Consider the following 17,563-nt stretch of genomic DNA (forward strand, 5'->3'; position numbering starts at 1 on the left):
TTGGCTACCAACCTTTACCAATTTAATATACTATCCAAAACTAAATGGCTTACCACTTTGTAATTCATTGAATAGGTAAATATTCACATATCAATGATTACAAGGATCAAGCTTGCAAAGTTACTAATAATTGAGGGATCAAAGGTGCAATTATCCCTTTGTTGGACTTGGCTGGCACCAATAGTAATGAAGGCGAAAGAAAAAAAATGATGTTATTATTGACATGAGATTCTGCATTTTTGCTTTGGCCTACCAATAACAATATCTCTTACACGCTAGTAGTTGGTAACACTCTTTCCGTAAATTAGTTTCTAATAGGAAGAAAAATAAACTTAACAGAATTCTCCTATCACCTCCAGCACCCAAACATACCTCACCAAATTCAAATATTTTACTTTCCTTTTCATGCTGCTTTTGATATGTTAACCTAAGGTCTAATTAAAAATAATTTTTCTAATAAAGTAAGACCCCACCCCACCCTTCCAAAAACATCTGAAGGAATTAAAAAGGGGTAATTAGTTCTGAAATTTTAACACAATATAAACAACTTCATGTGATTAAAAACAATGATAAAAGATTGCATAAAAGCACGTCCAAGTATACTTATAATATGATGGTCAAAAAGGAAAAATAATAATAATTTCAGCTACATCAATTAAAAGGAGTAATTTCACTCACTTTTTACCAGGATCATTAAATTTTTCTGTGTAAAGAAAAACTCGTCCAACTTAATGCAAGTATCACGAAATTACTAAACTACTTTATGTGACAAATGAATCGCTCAATTTTGCCTATTTATCATTCAAAACAACTCTTTTGTTCTAAAATATTCAGTCAAAGTTGAGTACTCAGGTAATGTTGAGTGACCGTCACTATAGTTTAATTATTTTGATGCAATAAAAGTGACCATACTTGAGAATAGCCCAGAACTAAACAAAAGGGAAAGAGAGGAACAATTTGTAGAACTGGTTTCAGCTTTCCTTCATTTTTCTAATGTTTCTTCTTCCTTTCCTCTTAGGATTGGTACAAAGGGTATTCCTGGTTGATCACTTGTACACATATTTTACTTCGTGAAGCCATTACGAAACGACTCAGACCCTAAACTTGCATTCCTTGCTAGTATTTCACTAAATTAATACATTGATTTGTACAAGAGAGCTGATTACATTGGTGAGAGACTACTTCCGCAAAGAAATGCTCTGTTGACCTGCTGAAGACACTGTTCCATTACTTACAGAATGGTGATGATCTGTTTTTACCCTCCGATAGAAAAGCACATAAGCAGCAGCAGACTTCACATCTTCTTCATTAATCGGTGATATGTGGCTGTCATCAAAGTTGTACCATCTATTTTCATCAAGAAGCTGCATGACAGAAAGACTAGCATATTAGAATGTACAACTCTGAGGATATATTTGCACAATTTTCATTTTTGAGAGATAATATTGATCTAATACATATTGCAACACAAACAAATCACATTGAGGTCTAGTACCAGGAGGCTTGTTACTGCGGCTGGAGGGATCTGTGACAACTGACAATAGAACAATGAGAGTTGTTTTTTTAACAAATTGAAAGATAACCTCCAATAAGGAAATTTTAACCAATTTCAACCTTCAATGAGATTGTATCCATGAATCATGATGACCTGACCACTTGGAAGAATTAATTACTGATTGCTCCATATCATTCTAATTTTAGACTAACATCAATGTAATGCAGTAAGAGAGAGCTGCCAGAAACTTCAATGAACTAAAGGAAGGATTAGAGACAACTACTTGCATATCAAAATTACGCACCTTGATATGTGCGGTGTAGTGCCCACTTCCCATCCCACCATAGTGATTTGTTAGTGCATACAGTTCATAGAGCTGACGTCGAGAGTTGTTCTTGTTGGCCACATATTTTGTCAAGTCAAAATCATGAATAGGAAAATTTACAAAAGTTTCCAGCTTATGCTTCATGGACCGGCTGTAGGAAAACCTCTTCAGGTGGATAACAAGCACTTCAGGAAGCCTCCAAAGATCTAACTTCTTACTTGCTTGTCTTCGCTCTTTGCATGTAGGACAATACCTTTAACATTTAAGCACAATAAATTGATATAATCAATCACTTGAAAAGGAAAAACATTGTATGAATAAACATCAGGCATATAATGAGTAAATAGATGTCCCTTTTTCTGAAAATTCTGGCAACATGAGCAATGAGAATAGGAAGAAACTAACCACATATCTTCAGGGACCAATGGCTCTTCACGTAAGAAAGCTTCCAAGCAACTGTACAATGAAAGAGGTTCAGTTCGAGCTTTTTTTGTAGCTGGTCCATACTTTGTGACTTCTGGCAAATTCTCTATGTAACGAGTATCATAATTTTCCAAAAGCTTCTGAGACCAATCAGCAAATACAAGTATTGACACTGACGATGAAGACAATTTGACAGATTTATCTTCCCCTACAGTTAGGTCAATGCATGCATTATTCTCATCAACCAATTGCAGAGGTAGTTTCTCCAAGTTCACCAATTTTGAGCTAGGCACATTCTTCTGTCTTGGATCATCATTTGCTAGACTAGAGTCTACACAGGCTTCACTAGAAGCGGCAAGACGGGATGCGTTGGCTGCTGCTGTCTTAGAGCGAGAAACACAGTTAAATCCTGGATTTTCTGTTCTTAGCATAGGCGAGAGCATTCTGTGAACTATCAGCTGTATATCGCCCCTTGTGATGACATCATCACAACAGATTGGTGAAACAAGAGGTGTTCCATAAGGCTTCCACCCAACAATACTTTGAGAGATACCAATTTCACTACAAAGAAAGAGGCAGCATTAATTAGAAGAGTGAAGATTGCATATATGTTCTTACTAAAATAGCATTTTGAATATCAAATATCAACAAGCGCCTTGGAGAATTGGAAAGAGACTGAAGAAAATAGGAAGTGCATAGTGGTGCAAACAAGTTACAAACTATGCATACCGTTCTTCCCGACGGTGGATTAGTTGAAGAAATTTCGAGTTCTTTATTGATTTTGGAATCTTGTAGGCAGCAAGGTGATCATCATCTTTTATAGAAGACAGAGATATTAGAGGATCTTCCAGAAAACGATGAATCAAATGACCGCGTATCTACGAGCAGCACAAGAAACAAGTGAATCCCAATTAGACATCAAGTCATGCTTAAATGGTAACTTGAGTGATCAGAGGACTAACCTCAGCAAGCATAAGTTTCTCATTTTGCTTTAAGGAACAAGAATTACCAAGTGCCTGAATCAAGTCCCTGCAACGTCCCTGCTTTGGTACAGTAACTGTACAGGCAGCTGGCAGTGCACTTCCGTCACAAGTGAAAATTGTTACTGTCATACTACGGGTTGTGGCAGATTGAAGCGGCAAGGAGAGATACATGAATGGGTCAAATGTTACTGAGACTTTATTACACACAGGACACACTAGAGTTGACTTGTATTGGCCCTGTAAAACAGAGAGGACATGTAAATTCCATAGCCATAGAAGGGTAAGGAAAATAACATTCTTAATAGTTTTTGTTTATTTTCTTTCTTCCCTTTTTAGTTTACATAAGTAAATACTAGTACTACTGAAGCTATTAACAGTTTTTACATGTCAGACTCTGTAGAGAGACTAGGGGGGGGGGGGGGGGGTAGATTTTGCTCTTGAAGGGCTAAACAAAATTGAAACTGCTTGCTTGAGGAATGAAAATAGCCCTTGATATTTTTGAAGAAAGAAAACCTGGACTATAACAGAAGTACAGTACAGTAAAAAAAAATGTCAAGCTTAGGTCCACATTTTATCATTTCAAAGGAAAGTGAACTTCACAGAAGCAGAAATATATAGCAAATCAAAGATCAAGCAATTCATTTAGTTGTACACAACTAAGTTGCTCGGACTTGGGTGCCGGTGTAGATACAGGTGTGGATCTAGAGGCCGGATCCTTCATGATCCAAAAGTTTTAAGATTCGGGGGTATGGATCCAGGTAAGGATACGGGTAAGGGGATTCGGCCAAACATAATTCAAATTTCAAATATCGCAAAATAGAGTTATATGTCTAAATTATGAGACATTATCTGAAAAAACTTACAAGGTATTCCGAAGAGTATTGACCAAGAGGAGAATCCTAGAAGATAAAAAAGAGAAAAAGACTGACATGCAAATTTCTATATACAAGCTTATTTTATTTACTTCAATTTCACCTAAGCTTTTGTTTGGATAACAGAAATCATAGGTATTTGTATCGAATTTCTCTGTCGATTTTGGTCAAGGTATCCAAAATCAATTGACCAAATCATGTACGAATTCCACACCCACGTTGTGTTGATACAGGTGCGGCATCAAAAATGAAGAGTCCCAGAACTTAAGTTCACAGTTAGATCAAGCAATCTTCTAAATAATAAAATTTCTGTCTCATCCAACTAGTCAATTGAAATGATTAGCGCAGAAGCAAAGTGTATCACCCATCATTAGTCAGGTATTAACATTTTCTCACAATATGTTACTCACTTGGCATACATCCACAATTATGGAATCATTTCGGGCAATGTGATTTGCCCAATATTCATCAGCAACTTCTTCATCAGGTCGGCCATCTGCATCTTTTGATTTTATGTAAGGCTTGTGTTTAACACGATTTAAGTCTTCGTGAAGTCCATCCAACAAAAACGCAAGGAGTTCCTGAAGAGAAGAACTTTGAGTGTAAAGGAAGCCCTATTCATAGAAGGTTAAAGTGGTGATAATTTCTGATAATTTACTCCACCTGAGAGTCATGCTGGTTGTATCCACTAAATTGTGGGGCAAAGCGAGCAAGCTTTGCCTTAAAAGGACGAGGGGCGACTGGAGTTCGCCCTGGTGCCCACAATTTTCGTAGTAAATCACCAAATGCTAAAGCCAGCTCACCCTACACATTTAGATTAAAAGTCAAAAGTCAATAAATTTTCCAACTAAATTATTAATCAGAAAGGTTCGCATCCCACCCACGTCCCTACCAGATTTAGTTTGACAGAATTTTCAGTATCCTAGCCACCTCTAGGGACAATATGTATACACTTGCTAAAACATTTTAGCCTATAGCAATTTTTGTGACTAAGCAAATGGTACTGTTCTTAGTAAACCTTTCACCTGTCCAAGATCAAATTTGAGAAACTACTTTCAAATAGGTTAGTCTTGAAACTTACAACCATCCCCAGAGGATTCTGCCGATTTATCTCCTGATAGTAATCTTCTCGAAAGTACCGAGCAAATTCTGGAGTATGAACAAGACATTGTATGGCACTATTCATGAAGCAAGTATTCCCAAGGTTCAACAACCCTGTAAGACCACAAGCAGATCCCCTCGTACTAACACCACTGCTCCCGTAGGTCTTGTCTGTTCCTGAAGAAGCAAGTTGTTGTGACTGCGACAACTCTGCAGTGCCATTTCTAGTTGAACCTTTGCTCAGAGACAACCCTTCGGCATTTGAGAAGTTAGGCTGAGATGGTTTCACAAGAGCCACAGTTCCATTATCTGCCGTTCCATTTTCATGAAAAGAATTCACACCACCGGCTGAATTACCATTAGCAACCTCAACTAAAATCTGCTTCAACGTAATCACATTGCAAAACAGGGGGGAGAAGTCTTAGAATGCTGGGGAAGTTTGGAAACAGCAAAGTGAAAGAACATCTTCACAAGAAACAGAAGCAATCCTCACGTAGACGGCTATTTGAAGCAATCATCACGTAATTCAGCCCATTTTGAAACTGGGCTGATATGCAACCCAGATTGACCCATGAGAAACTTTGTTTAAATATTTTAAAATATACTCCCTCTGTCCCATTTTATGTGAGGTAGTTTGACCCGGCACGAAGTTTAAGAAAGAAAGGAAGACTTTTAAAACTTGTGGTCCAAAATGAATGATAAAAATTTGTGTAGCTGTAAATCATTTCATTAAGGGTAAAACAGACATTTTATAGTTAAATTATTACTTAATATAGACATGTGTCATTCTTTTTGGGACCGACTAAAAAGGAAAGTAAGTCACATAAATTGGGACAGAGGGAGTACTTTTTTTAATTTGACATGTTATATATAGTCAAAATGTAAGGGAAAAAGTTTTATTAGGTACTCAAACAAATTATAAGAAAACAAACAAAGAATATATAACTTAGTATGAATTGGGTTGGGTTATGACCCAATTTTTAGCCCATTTCATCCCAAGTTAACTTTTGGGCAGGTCATTAACTAAGACCTTTTTAACAAGCCCAAATTTAGCTCAACCCGTCCATTTGACACCCTAATCTCATCATTCATGTTTATGCAAGACTGACCCATTTAGTGACAGCATGAACGCATAGAAGAAAAAGAAAATGCATGTAATTAGAATTTTGTGTACTAGAAATGGCACTAAACTAATCACTTTTCCAAAAAAATAAATAAAAAATCATTACTCTTCAGGGCTTTCTGCTATAAACTGTAACAGTTAGATTCAGACGTATATGGAATCATAAAAGTTTATTCAGTCATACTGGAAATGCATGGCAGAACTTTATTCAAAAGATAATGATAGCGCAGTATAGTCATAGGCGCGCTTAAGCCCTGAAGCGAGGCTCAAAACGTATTGAGCACTTCACCTCGCTTTATGTGCGCTTCAGTGTCATCCTCAAGGTTCTAAGGCAAATTTTCCTTGCCAATGAGCCTCTTCTGAAGAAGTGACACTAAGCAATTGATATTTCACTTCATAATTTTTTTCAATTTCTTTGGTCATATATTTGTCATTCATGTTTATAATTATTTAGTCTTGGACTAAACATATATATTTGTATGTTTTTCTCCCTTTGCGCCTTTTTTCATTAAAGCTCACGCTTTAATTGCGCTTAATGCCCCAACGGACCTTAGAGTTGCGCTTTTCGCCTTTGATAACACTGTGAATAGGCACATATTTTCTAGGGTCCATTTTTATTTTTTTTTGGGGGGGGGGGGAGGGGGGGCACCCAAGCAACCTCGATCATTCCACTGTGTACATGATACCTCCCACCAGCACAGGTGCTGAGTAACTCTGCCCACCAAGGCTCATGGGAAGAAATCACCTAGTGTTTTTTCTCTTCTGGAATTTGAACCTTGATGTCCAAGGCTTGCACCCACTTCATTCCAGGGTCTATTACTTTAGAGGCCAGAAACTTGGAAACCAAAAGAAAGTGAGACAATTACTCTGGTTCAAAATAGACCCAACTGCAGACCAATCCTCGACTATCTTCCAACTTGTCTCACAAAGTAGTCTAATGGAGAGGACATGCATCCACTCATTCATTCGCTCTATTTCTTTTTTCCCTTTTATTTTTATTAATTTGAAAAGAAACACAAGAAATATGAACCTTTAATGACTGCCATGAAATATCTTTGAATTTATGACAAAATAGAACTACCATGCATGGATTCAAGCACTGCTCCATTCCATCTCCATGAAGTAATATAAAGGATACCAAAGAGCAGTTTTTTCTAACTTTTTTCCAGATGGAGCCAAATGCTAGAGAAATATTGACATTCAAGCAAAACTGAACAAATAAATGCAAATATAGTTTTACTGATGGATAAAACTAGGGGTAGAAAAATTAGCCAAAACCCATATGGCCCGCCAAATTTTAATGGGTTTGGGCTAGAGTGATTTTGATGATTGGTTGATTTGGGCTAGCTCAAGGTGACCATCATAAATCAATAGCCCAAATAGACCTATCATGATGCCCAATCTTGACCCATGCAAAAGCTTACTGTTAGCTTCTAAGGTTCAATTCTAGATTTAGATTTTGCATATGATAATTGTTTAATTTTTTATCATTATCATAGACAGCTATAAATATAGGTTACTATAATTATTATTATTGGTGAAATATATTTTTACTTACTTTTTGTAGAGGAAAAAAAACAGTAAAAAAGATTGGGGACAAATTTAAAGGACGAGTAAGGAACAAAGTTGTGTTGATGCAACTCATAACATAAAATCATCTTGGTAACGGCAAGATAGGCTATTATCAGAGGCAGTGGGGAATCAATACAACTTATATGGAACTCATATCTCTTAAGGGTGCAGAACTAGCGTTCCACCAGAAACTACTCCCGCTGGAAATTGAAACGGACTCCACAGAGGAAATAACACTCCCATCAGACAACACAAACCTAATTTATAACACTCCTATCTCATCAGGCAGGTTTTGGCTGAAGGATCTGGGAAATCCAACATAACTTCCGGGAAGGCAATAAAGTGGCACACGTTTTGGCAAACTATGCAAGGATAAATAGTACTACTGAAGACTACGTTACCCTCAGGACTCCACCACCTTGGGCGGTATAGAGCCTATCAGAAGACAAGTGCAGATACATTACAACTAAACAATTGTCCTCTTCAACTTGTAATAATCTAGTAAATCTTGGTAACACTAGTATCCCTGATGTAATAGCTAATTAAGTTTCTACCAAAAAAAACACATAAAATCATCTAAAGATTGAACAATATCTCATTCTTTACATATAGGTATTTTTCATGTTCTTTTTAGTTTTGGATAAGCGATTGGGTCTTGGTTTTAAAATTTTGAGATGGAAAACATCATGGTAGGGAGATTGAGTTTTAAGAGATGCAAATTCGAAAGTTGAGGTCATAATGTAGGTACCGAACATCAAGTGGGAAATAAAAAAGGAGCAAATATTTACTTCTAGATTTGGAACCTTGCTAGCAACAACAATTATTTCTGCACAAGGAATTATAAAATATGAATGGCCAGTACATTATTTAATAGGTTTCTTTTATATTAGATGAAATCATGAAATGTAAGTTTAAAAATTATAAAAATGGTGAGTCAAGTTGGGCGGGTTGGGCTATGACCCATTGTTAAGCCCATCTTAACCCAACGCTTCATAACCCATCTCAACTTTGGGCAGGGTTGGACAATGACTCATTTATTGCTTCAGCCCATCTTGACCCACCCAAAATAAACCTAAATGGCTCATTTGCCACCCCTAGATAAAACCAAAGAGCACTGAAGTTACACCAGATTTCTAGATCTTTAACTAATTTGTCTGTGGCAGAGATAATAGTTTTAAAATAATTAAGTGCAGCATACAGAAACATACATCCTGATCCATTTGTATATTTGCATCATCAAGCGTCTTATCCATGTCATTCATCAAAGCATGCTTTTGATGGTTAAAGTAATCCCAAATGCATACCTGAAAAGAACAGAAAGGGTTCAAATTACAGAAGTGAAGAATGATTATTATCTTTCAAGAACCCACTGAAGACTCAAAAAATGTATACAAACAGATTCTCTTACTAGTTCTGGAATGAGAGAGAAAATCTCACAAGCTTTCTTATGAAGTTGTCTAATTGTTTCCTGCTCAAACAAAACAACAAAGAAATGACCTCTTAAACAACATTATAAGGTTAGAGGCTTCATGATCAAATAACGAAAACTTTTTTTTTTGAAACATGTATCAAATAACGAAAACTTTCCTGTAAGGTTATTTCTCTGTAATTGTTTTTTCACCGTCTCATTGAAAGAGGGAATGGAAAAAGCGGACTTTTTCTTCCCCTCCTTCAATGAGACAGTTAAAGAACAATTAAAGAGAAATAAGTGTACAGCGGTTGTGTGCTTATGTTTTATCAAAAAATGGTTTGTGTTTAAGTAGAGGGTTAAATGATCTTACCTTTTTACTTATTCTTATGGTAGAACGTTCATCTTTTGGCATCAGATGTAACTGAAGGCGCAGAGGATAAACTTCTACAGCCAACTCAGTCTGGGAGAGGCCAGAGTTGATCACCTTCCGTGGCAATATAGGACCTCCTCTGTACCTAAACCAAGAAATGGTTATTCTATTTCCTCAACAGTGGCTTCAACCAAAAATGGCTAGTAAATTTCCTAAATACTTCCTCTATATGGCCCCTGGGAACCTTTAGTGCTTATATAAATTTACCCAAACAAAATCTCTTCTCTAAACCAAAAACAGTGAAAAGAGAAGGACTAAAGACCATCAAATACGAGAGAAGATATAGGTGTTCGGCATAATGAAAATAAATTGTGACTTACGGAGGACGCATACCTTTACAATCAACAATTTGGAAGGGGACAGCAGTCAACAGCACTTATGGAAGCGAATAAGAGATGGTCAAATCAAGTTTCATTTTTTCTTTTCTATATCCTTTTTCTAATTTTATTTTAAAATAGTGCCCTATTCTAATTATAGCTGTAGATAGTGAGAACATTAGTATAGGAGCTTATAATTCAAGAAGGGACCAAATTTTTAAAAATACTGTATTCTCGGAACTTGTCATTTCCTGAAACAAAGTACCATCCATTCTATTATACCCTTGTTAGAAATCTAAAAATGAATGAAGAAGAAAAAGGCAGTGAGAAAAGGTATAGTCCAGCAACACATATAATGGACAAATGGTGAGTTCTCAGGACACCGGAGTGAGTTTACCATCTCCTCAAACTTTTTGGTGCATGTCACATGTTCAAACCCTGTCGCAGACAAAAGCCTATTATTGAAATGAAGAATGTTAGAGGGGTAGGCCCATTATCCATCGAGCTTGGAACCATGCATGGCTCTTAGGATTTTCTCAGTTAAAAGAAAAACTATATAGAAGAAAGTCAAGCTTAGTTTTGTCTTGCATCAACTCTATTAGTTTCACAAGGACACAAACTACATATGTGTGAAATGGAAAAGAGTAGTAGCCATCCATTGTACCATTGCTAGCAAACTATGTTTCTCGGACTCTTCAAAAATGTCAGTAGGTGTGTGTCGGGTTCTCCACAAGTTGTTTACTTTTGGAGAATCCGATGCAGGTGCGGCATCAAAGTGAAGAGTCTGCATAACTTCACACAATTCACCATAGTAGCGCAGGCAGAGGTCCAGGATTCGAGTCTTGCGGCCACTTATTAACAGTGGAGGTAGGAGAAGGCTAGCCAAAGCTGGGAACTTTTTTTTAAACGTGTTCGGGACTCGATGGGTGATGCTGCATACAGCAAAGGAGCTCTTTAGCTGTCGGTGGGGCTATAGACGTGCAAAGAAAATTAAAGACAGGGAGAACTATCCTAGCCTGTATAGTGCTGATCCTTTTGAATAAAGGAGAAGAATATGTGAAGATAAGACAACAACAATACACCTTTTGAAGAAAAAATGCTTAGGACTTTTGACTTTTGGTATAAACTTGAAAATATTATGAGTAGGAGTAGAATAAAACGGAAGACTTTTTTTTTTTTTTTTTTTGAAAAGGTAACTTGTATTATAAACACAGGAATACTCAGGATGTATTCCAGTAATACTTACAATCAAAAATACAAAAGTGTTTCTGTTTACCTATGAACTCCTTAAGGACTCTAACATACTAGTGATATCCTCATCTTCATGAGGATATTCATGTTTACACCAAAAATAGAAAAGAGCTAAACATTTCAGCTTCATCTTCTCCATAGAGCAGCTCTTGTTCTCAAAACATCTTTGATTCCTTTCCAGCCAAATAGTCCACCAAATGCAGGCTGGGACAATCTTCCATCTCTCCCTGTGCCCCGACTGATTTCCATCCCGATTCCAACATGCCAAAGCTTCCTTTATGTTTCCTGGCATAGACCAACTGATGCCCCTTCTTTTGATGAAAATTTGCCAAAGTTTCACTGTCTCCTTACAGTGTAAAAAGAGATGATTTATTGTCTCTGTCTCACATTCTCAAAAAAAACATCTGGAGCACAAATCGAGGCCCTTCTTCATACGGTTATCCTGCGTGAGAACAACCTGTTTTGCTAAGAGCCAAGTAAAACAGGCCACCTTGAAGGGCACCTTAACTTTCCAAATCATTTTCCATGGCCAGTAGCTTGATTGAAGACTTTTTTTTGCAGATCTGATTTTGTAAATGATCCTCCATTTTTTTGTATCCTCCGGCACTAGTGTAGTGCTTGGCTATTTCAATGGTAAATAATACTTGCTATACTTATATTAAAGAAAAGGACACTGCACTTTTACATGTCACTTATTTTATTAGCTTTTTTTTAATAACTGAGAAATCCCAGAGGCAAGTTTTGAAACTAAGTGGATAATAGATGGGCCCCTCTACCCTTCTCCACTTAAATACTAAGATTTTGACTGCAACAAGTCAAACCCAGAATGCATGCCTAACCCACACATCATGATCTTGAACTTTTACCAATAGACCAAAGCCTTGGGGACCATTTATTTTATGAGCTGTTGCATTAAATAATTTACATGTGTATGATTAGGATATTGCAATCCCAACCTACTCTTGAAGCTCAGAATGGTGTAGGTAACCAATTCTCTGGTAAAGGAGGAAACACTTGAACCAAGACATTTGACATCATCTACACCCATCAGAAAAAAAAAAAATTACTCCAACCCGCCCCAACCAAGCAACAAGTGAAAGGAAGTATTGTCAAAGGTGAAATCTAATATGCACTCCAGGTTTATGAGGGCTTTAAGCCCAAAGCGCAACTTAATTAAGGGCTTGAGTAAAAAATGTGCAATGATTGAAAAAAATAAAAATATGTATGTAATTCCAAAGAAAAAGTAAAAAATTCAATCATAATATGTTTCTTAACAACTAGTACACTTAATTTGCTGATTATATTTGTTGTTTATTACCACTCAATTCAAGATAGAACTCATGGGAAATGGGGCGCACATCTTAATCCCCTTCCATACCCCCAACCGCAGCTTAAGCGACACAAAGTGCCTTCCTTGAACTTTTCTGAACTTCAAGCCTTAAGCGAGCCTTAAATAAGCTTTTGACAACACTGGTGAAGATAATGTAATACTCCCTTTGTTCCCAATTTATGTGGCACCGTTTGACTTGGCACAAAGTTTAAGAAAAAAATTATACATTTGAAATTTGTGACCTAAAACAAAGCTTAGACATTTGTGTGGCTATAAATCATTGCATTAAGGGTAAAAGAGAATTTTAAAGTTAAGTTGTTTCTAATAATATAAAAGGTGACATTCTTTTTGGGACAAACTAAAAAGGAAAGTGTGTGCATAAATTGGGATGGAGGGGGTAGTTTTTATCCAGACGTAATTGCAGCAGTAGAAGATCTACCTTTACATAAATCCAAAGTCCAATAAGTAGGTATATCGTGATTTCTTTAAACTATTTATCAATAGTTTTATATCTTTCATTTTCTCTAACCTTCCGAGTTCTATAATCTAATAAATTAGCTGTTTTTTATGAATGTACATACTGCCTAGCTAACACACAGAATATAAAAGTATACAAAAAGGTATAAGCAAGAACATTTTCTAAAAAAAACTCACCATTCATATAATTGATTCCACACTTCCTGAGGAAGTAATATATAATCGGTGCCTTCAACGAGGGTATCATGCAGGTCAATCCCCGCACTAGAATCCCTTGAGGTTGCTTCATATATCAAGTCAGAATTATCAATACTGGAAGGCCTCTTCAAAGCACTAGAACCACCAGTGCAATGCTCAGAAGTAGATCCATCATTTAAAGTATTAGCCTGGTTTTGGTTCACATATTCCAACCATTCTTGCCACCATCTGTAGAAACCCATTAAAAATTTGATAATCATTTACCCAACAGTCTAACTCTGTAGAAAAGAATTTACATACACATTTATCGCGCATATCCTCTCAGAATTTCAAGTGATAATCTGACATTTATAACAAAATATTCAAATAATAAATGCACTGAGGTCTGAAACTCATAGATATTGTTTTCCTGAAGGACCGAAACCTCTCAAGGATTAATCAATGGCCACAATGCTAGAAGAAAAACTCAGAGGTATGTGTCCTTTGGGATTGGCGTGATTAAGAACAAATATGGAGTTGACTGTTGAGGATCATTGGTACACCAAAGTAAGAACTGCATCTGGAGCCTCAGTTTGGAGAAATATTAGAGCTCACATGCCTTGTTTCAAATCTAGAATAGGTTTCCAGAGGGTAATGGAACAAAAATATCCTTCTGGAAGGATAACTGTATTTGAACATGAGCCATTGATGGACTGGTTTCCTGATCTACTTAAACTGACAGAAAAAGCTTCAGCTTTTCTGGCACAAAATAGAGAAAATTGGGATTGGAATAGCAACTTCAGAAGGAGCAGATCCAATGACTGGGAGGTTTACAGTACTACTGAATTTTTCAATCACTTATGCGCATTCCAACAGCTTACTGAATCAGAAGATGGCATCATTTTTTTTCCAATTAAGTAACAAGATTTTATTGCACATATGAGCAGAAACATCTGTATACAAGGAGAACACGAATGTAGAAAACCGACAAAAAGATACTTCCTCTGGTTCAATTTAACGAAAGGAAACTTGTGATCTAAAACCCCACACAAGTTAAGCTTGGTTTACCTTTGATAGTGAGCAAAGCAGTGTGTCCGTGAGAATTTCACAAAAGAAAAAGGTCTGGCTCTATGCAGTAATGCTTTCTATGTGGGGAACAATCAGAGAGCATTTGTCGGTTTTTGTTTTTACAATGCCAAATTGCCGTCTAACTGCGGCAGTCCTTCTCAAGCATATTTTTTTAAGATGGCGATGTTCGGGCCACCTTGCGCACACCTCAATTATTCCATAGGGTAGTTGCTACCTCCCACATGCACAGGCACCGGATATCTCTGCCCACCAAGGATTAGGGAGATGAGAAGAATCACCTAGTATTTTTTGCCTCGGTTGGAATTAGAACCTAAGACCCCATAGTTCTCCTCTTACTTCATATGCAGTGGGCCATGCCTAGTTCAACTGATTGGCTAAGCTTCTGGAACAAAATGGGACTACACACAGGAAAACTTTGGTTGAATATGATACCTGCATTTATTAGGTGGACTACTTGAACTGAGAGGAACAAAAGATACTTTGAAGACTGCTAGTTCTATCATTAGAATAAAGTCCAGATGTACTATTTTGTTTTGCTCGTGGGGTAGAATGGAAAAGGTAAATGATGCTAAGTCAGTTTTATAATGTTAGGAGTCCGAAAGGATTAGAAAATTAAATTAGAAGGGGCATATTTTTGCTTCTGTAATTACTGTACAGATGTTACTGCACATCTTTTGTGCGTGCTTAGTTGTTTCCCTTCTCAAAAAAAAGAAACAAAACTGCTTGTTTATCTATAACATAACCTTACCTTTTACTAACAAAGTGCCAAGAAGAACATAACAACTCAACAGTGGCTTCCACAGAAGCATATAACTCCTCAAAGTCCGCACTCTTCTTTCAATAGATCCTATTTCAGTAAACCAAAAGTATAATTCCTAATTTTGTCCTTATTGTTAAAACGAAGTTAAATGTCAAAGCTGCATAACTTCTATCCAATGTTCCTTAAGGAACAGAAAGTTGCATTTTTTCGAAAAAAACTCAGAAGAAATTAGGGGATGACATAGAAACATACTTCAGAAGGGTCAGTTTTTGCAATTGCAATGCCCACCAGTAAAAGAAACATGGCATATGGTTTACTCCTTTCATTCTGTTTAATGTGGTGTTTGACTGGGCACAAAGTTTAAGAAAGAAAGGAATACTTTTAGAACTTGTGATCTTACCCATGATATTTGTGTGGCAATAAAATCAGGCCATTAAGGGTAAAATGAAAATTTTGAAGCTAAACTATTTCCAAATATAGAAATGTGTCATTCTTATTGGAATAAACTAAAAGAAAAATACTACAACTTAAAATGTAATAGAGGGAGTACTACATAGTTTTTACAGACAAATAGCAACCTACGCCTTCTCTTTGCAAGGGTTGTGTCCGCACCACATTATGCAAATCTCTACTATTCCACCAATACATGCTGACTCTGCCCATCAAGGTTTAGGTAAATAGGAAGAATTAATGTTGTCTCTGCTTGATTTGAACCCAAATCCCCATGGTTTTCACCCACTTCATTAAATACTTGACCAGTAGACAACAGCTTTGGGTGCAGAAGAGATTACTCTTTCCCCTTTTAAAAAATTATTCTTTCTCTACTCTTTTGGGAACAGAAGCCTCTAATAAAATAAGGAGAAGCCAGGAACCCTAAATTTAGGGGGAGGAATGGTATAGTGTTTTATTTGATACCCTAATTGGAATTGAAAAATGGTTTCGTCAAAACTAGTTTATTTTGTTTCAAAGTATCCATGCATAATGGTATAGTTGGTTGTTTGGTGATGTGCAGGGAATGAGGGAAAATCATCTTTGTAGAAATGAAAAGTGGAGGACTGTAATCCCTTGTTAATATATGTGTTTGCATAAAAGAACACTGCCTTTAATATATTAACAAGCAAAATAATCTTATTTTCTTTTAGCTGGGATAAAAGTCTAAGATGAAATAGTTAGTCAGGGTAATGGCATTCAAAAATGCTCTCTTAAACCTATCATACGGCAGATATGGTGAAAAAAAGAAACCCTAGAAATAAGAGGGCAATAGAGCAGCAGATTAAATTTACCGTTGAGTGATTAAATAAAAGATATCGTCTTGTTTGGTTTGGGCTTCGGCAGCAATAGATATATCTCTGATAGTCAGCTTCTCTTCCTCCGGCGTCACCTCCTTTTTCACCTCCGTCATTTCCCTTCTCTTCCGCTAAACTCAAAATTCAACAAACAAATGACAATTTTGATCGCCTCTTTTGCTGAAACCCTTTCTTTTCTTCTTCTTCTTCTTCTTCTTTGTTTTGTGGGCAGTACTACACAGACAGAGCAGAGAGGGGGGACAACCTAAACTGAATTGAGGTTGGGTTGGGGGTCTACCTCAATTATTTATTTTTTTCACTTTTTTCAAGAAATTCAAGTGAATGTCCGAGATGAAGTTTTTTTATTTATTTGGTGTTTGCTTATTTTCTACTGTAGTTCAATTAAGTTTAAATTTATGCTAAAAATATAATATTGTTGGATAAATGTTTTATTTGTTTGCACTTAATAAAGGTTTCAATCTAAATCATTCAAATTCAACTCATTAAGTTCATTTGTTTCTTTTTTAAAAAAAGTCTTTGAATGAATCTGAAAAGAACTGAACGAATCAAATTTGTAGGAGAATCTTAACAACATTCAGACTTATTTAATACGCTAGAATAAAAATCATGTCATCTCTCTCATTGTGCGACTTGCTCTGTCTCTCTACAAACTTTCTTCCTCTCTTTTCTCAACCAAACGCCAATTTTTTCCTCTTAAACTAGTAAGTTTGCATAATTTTTACAAGTATTTTCTTATATTTGTATTGATTTTTGTCAAGAACTCTTGTTCTAATAATTTTTATGGGTGTATTGATGTTTATCAACAACTCAAAATTTTTGAGTAAAAAATTAGTAGTCATGATTAAAAACAACAACTATATAACATTTATGAGGTCTCTTATCAAAATTTAATTTGTTTAAGCCAAAGATATTGAAGACTTCATCTCTACCCTTTTTCAAATTTGTGTACAATTTTTTTTTAGGGTGGTACTGCAACATGAGTTCATGATTGAGGTCCAAGTTATACATATATCTAGTTGGTGACAAAAATGATGGACCTCCTAATAATTCTTCATCACAATCTTCTATTTCGAAAAGTTTTGAGGAAGAAATTGATGAGAAGATGAATACAGCTTTGGAG

The 17,563-nt window shown here is 36.2% G+C and overlaps 2 protein-coding genes across 5 annotated transcripts in view; both read right to left on the bottom strand.

Annotated features, from left to right (window-relative positions):
* The window catches only part of LOC125812370 (GPN-loop GTPase 3), a 267,756-nt gene that overhangs the window by 211,663 nt on the left and 38,530 nt on the right, over nt 1-17,563 (bottom strand). The gene's annotated exons all lie outside the window — the stretch shown is intronic.
* Nucleotides 947-16,538, bottom strand: LOC125812365 (ubiquitin carboxyl-terminal hydrolase 5). The gene is made up of 13 exons (XM_049491862.1): nt 16,420-16,538; nt 13,288-13,536; nt 9,676-9,820; nt 9,303-9,362; nt 9,103-9,198; nt 5,180-5,578; nt 4,762-4,902; nt 4,509-4,679; nt 3,206-3,463; nt 2,973-3,121; nt 2,226-2,804; nt 1,800-2,073; nt 947-1,364 (listed from the first exon to the last, which is right to left on the bottom strand). The coding sequence occupies exons 1-13, from the start codon at nt 16,536-16,538 to the stop codon at nt 1,179-1,181; spliced, it is 2,826 nt and encodes a 941-aa protein (XP_049347819.1). The 3' UTR covers nt 947-1,178.

The sequence above is a fragment of the Solanum verrucosum genome, unplaced genomic scaffold (genome assembly GCF_900185275.1).
Source record: "Solanum verrucosum unplaced genomic scaffold, falcon-dt-bn FXZP01000145.1, whole genome shotgun sequence".
In the NCBI taxonomy this organism is placed as follows: Eukaryota; Viridiplantae; Streptophyta; class Magnoliopsida; order Solanales; family Solanaceae; genus Solanum; species Solanum verrucosum.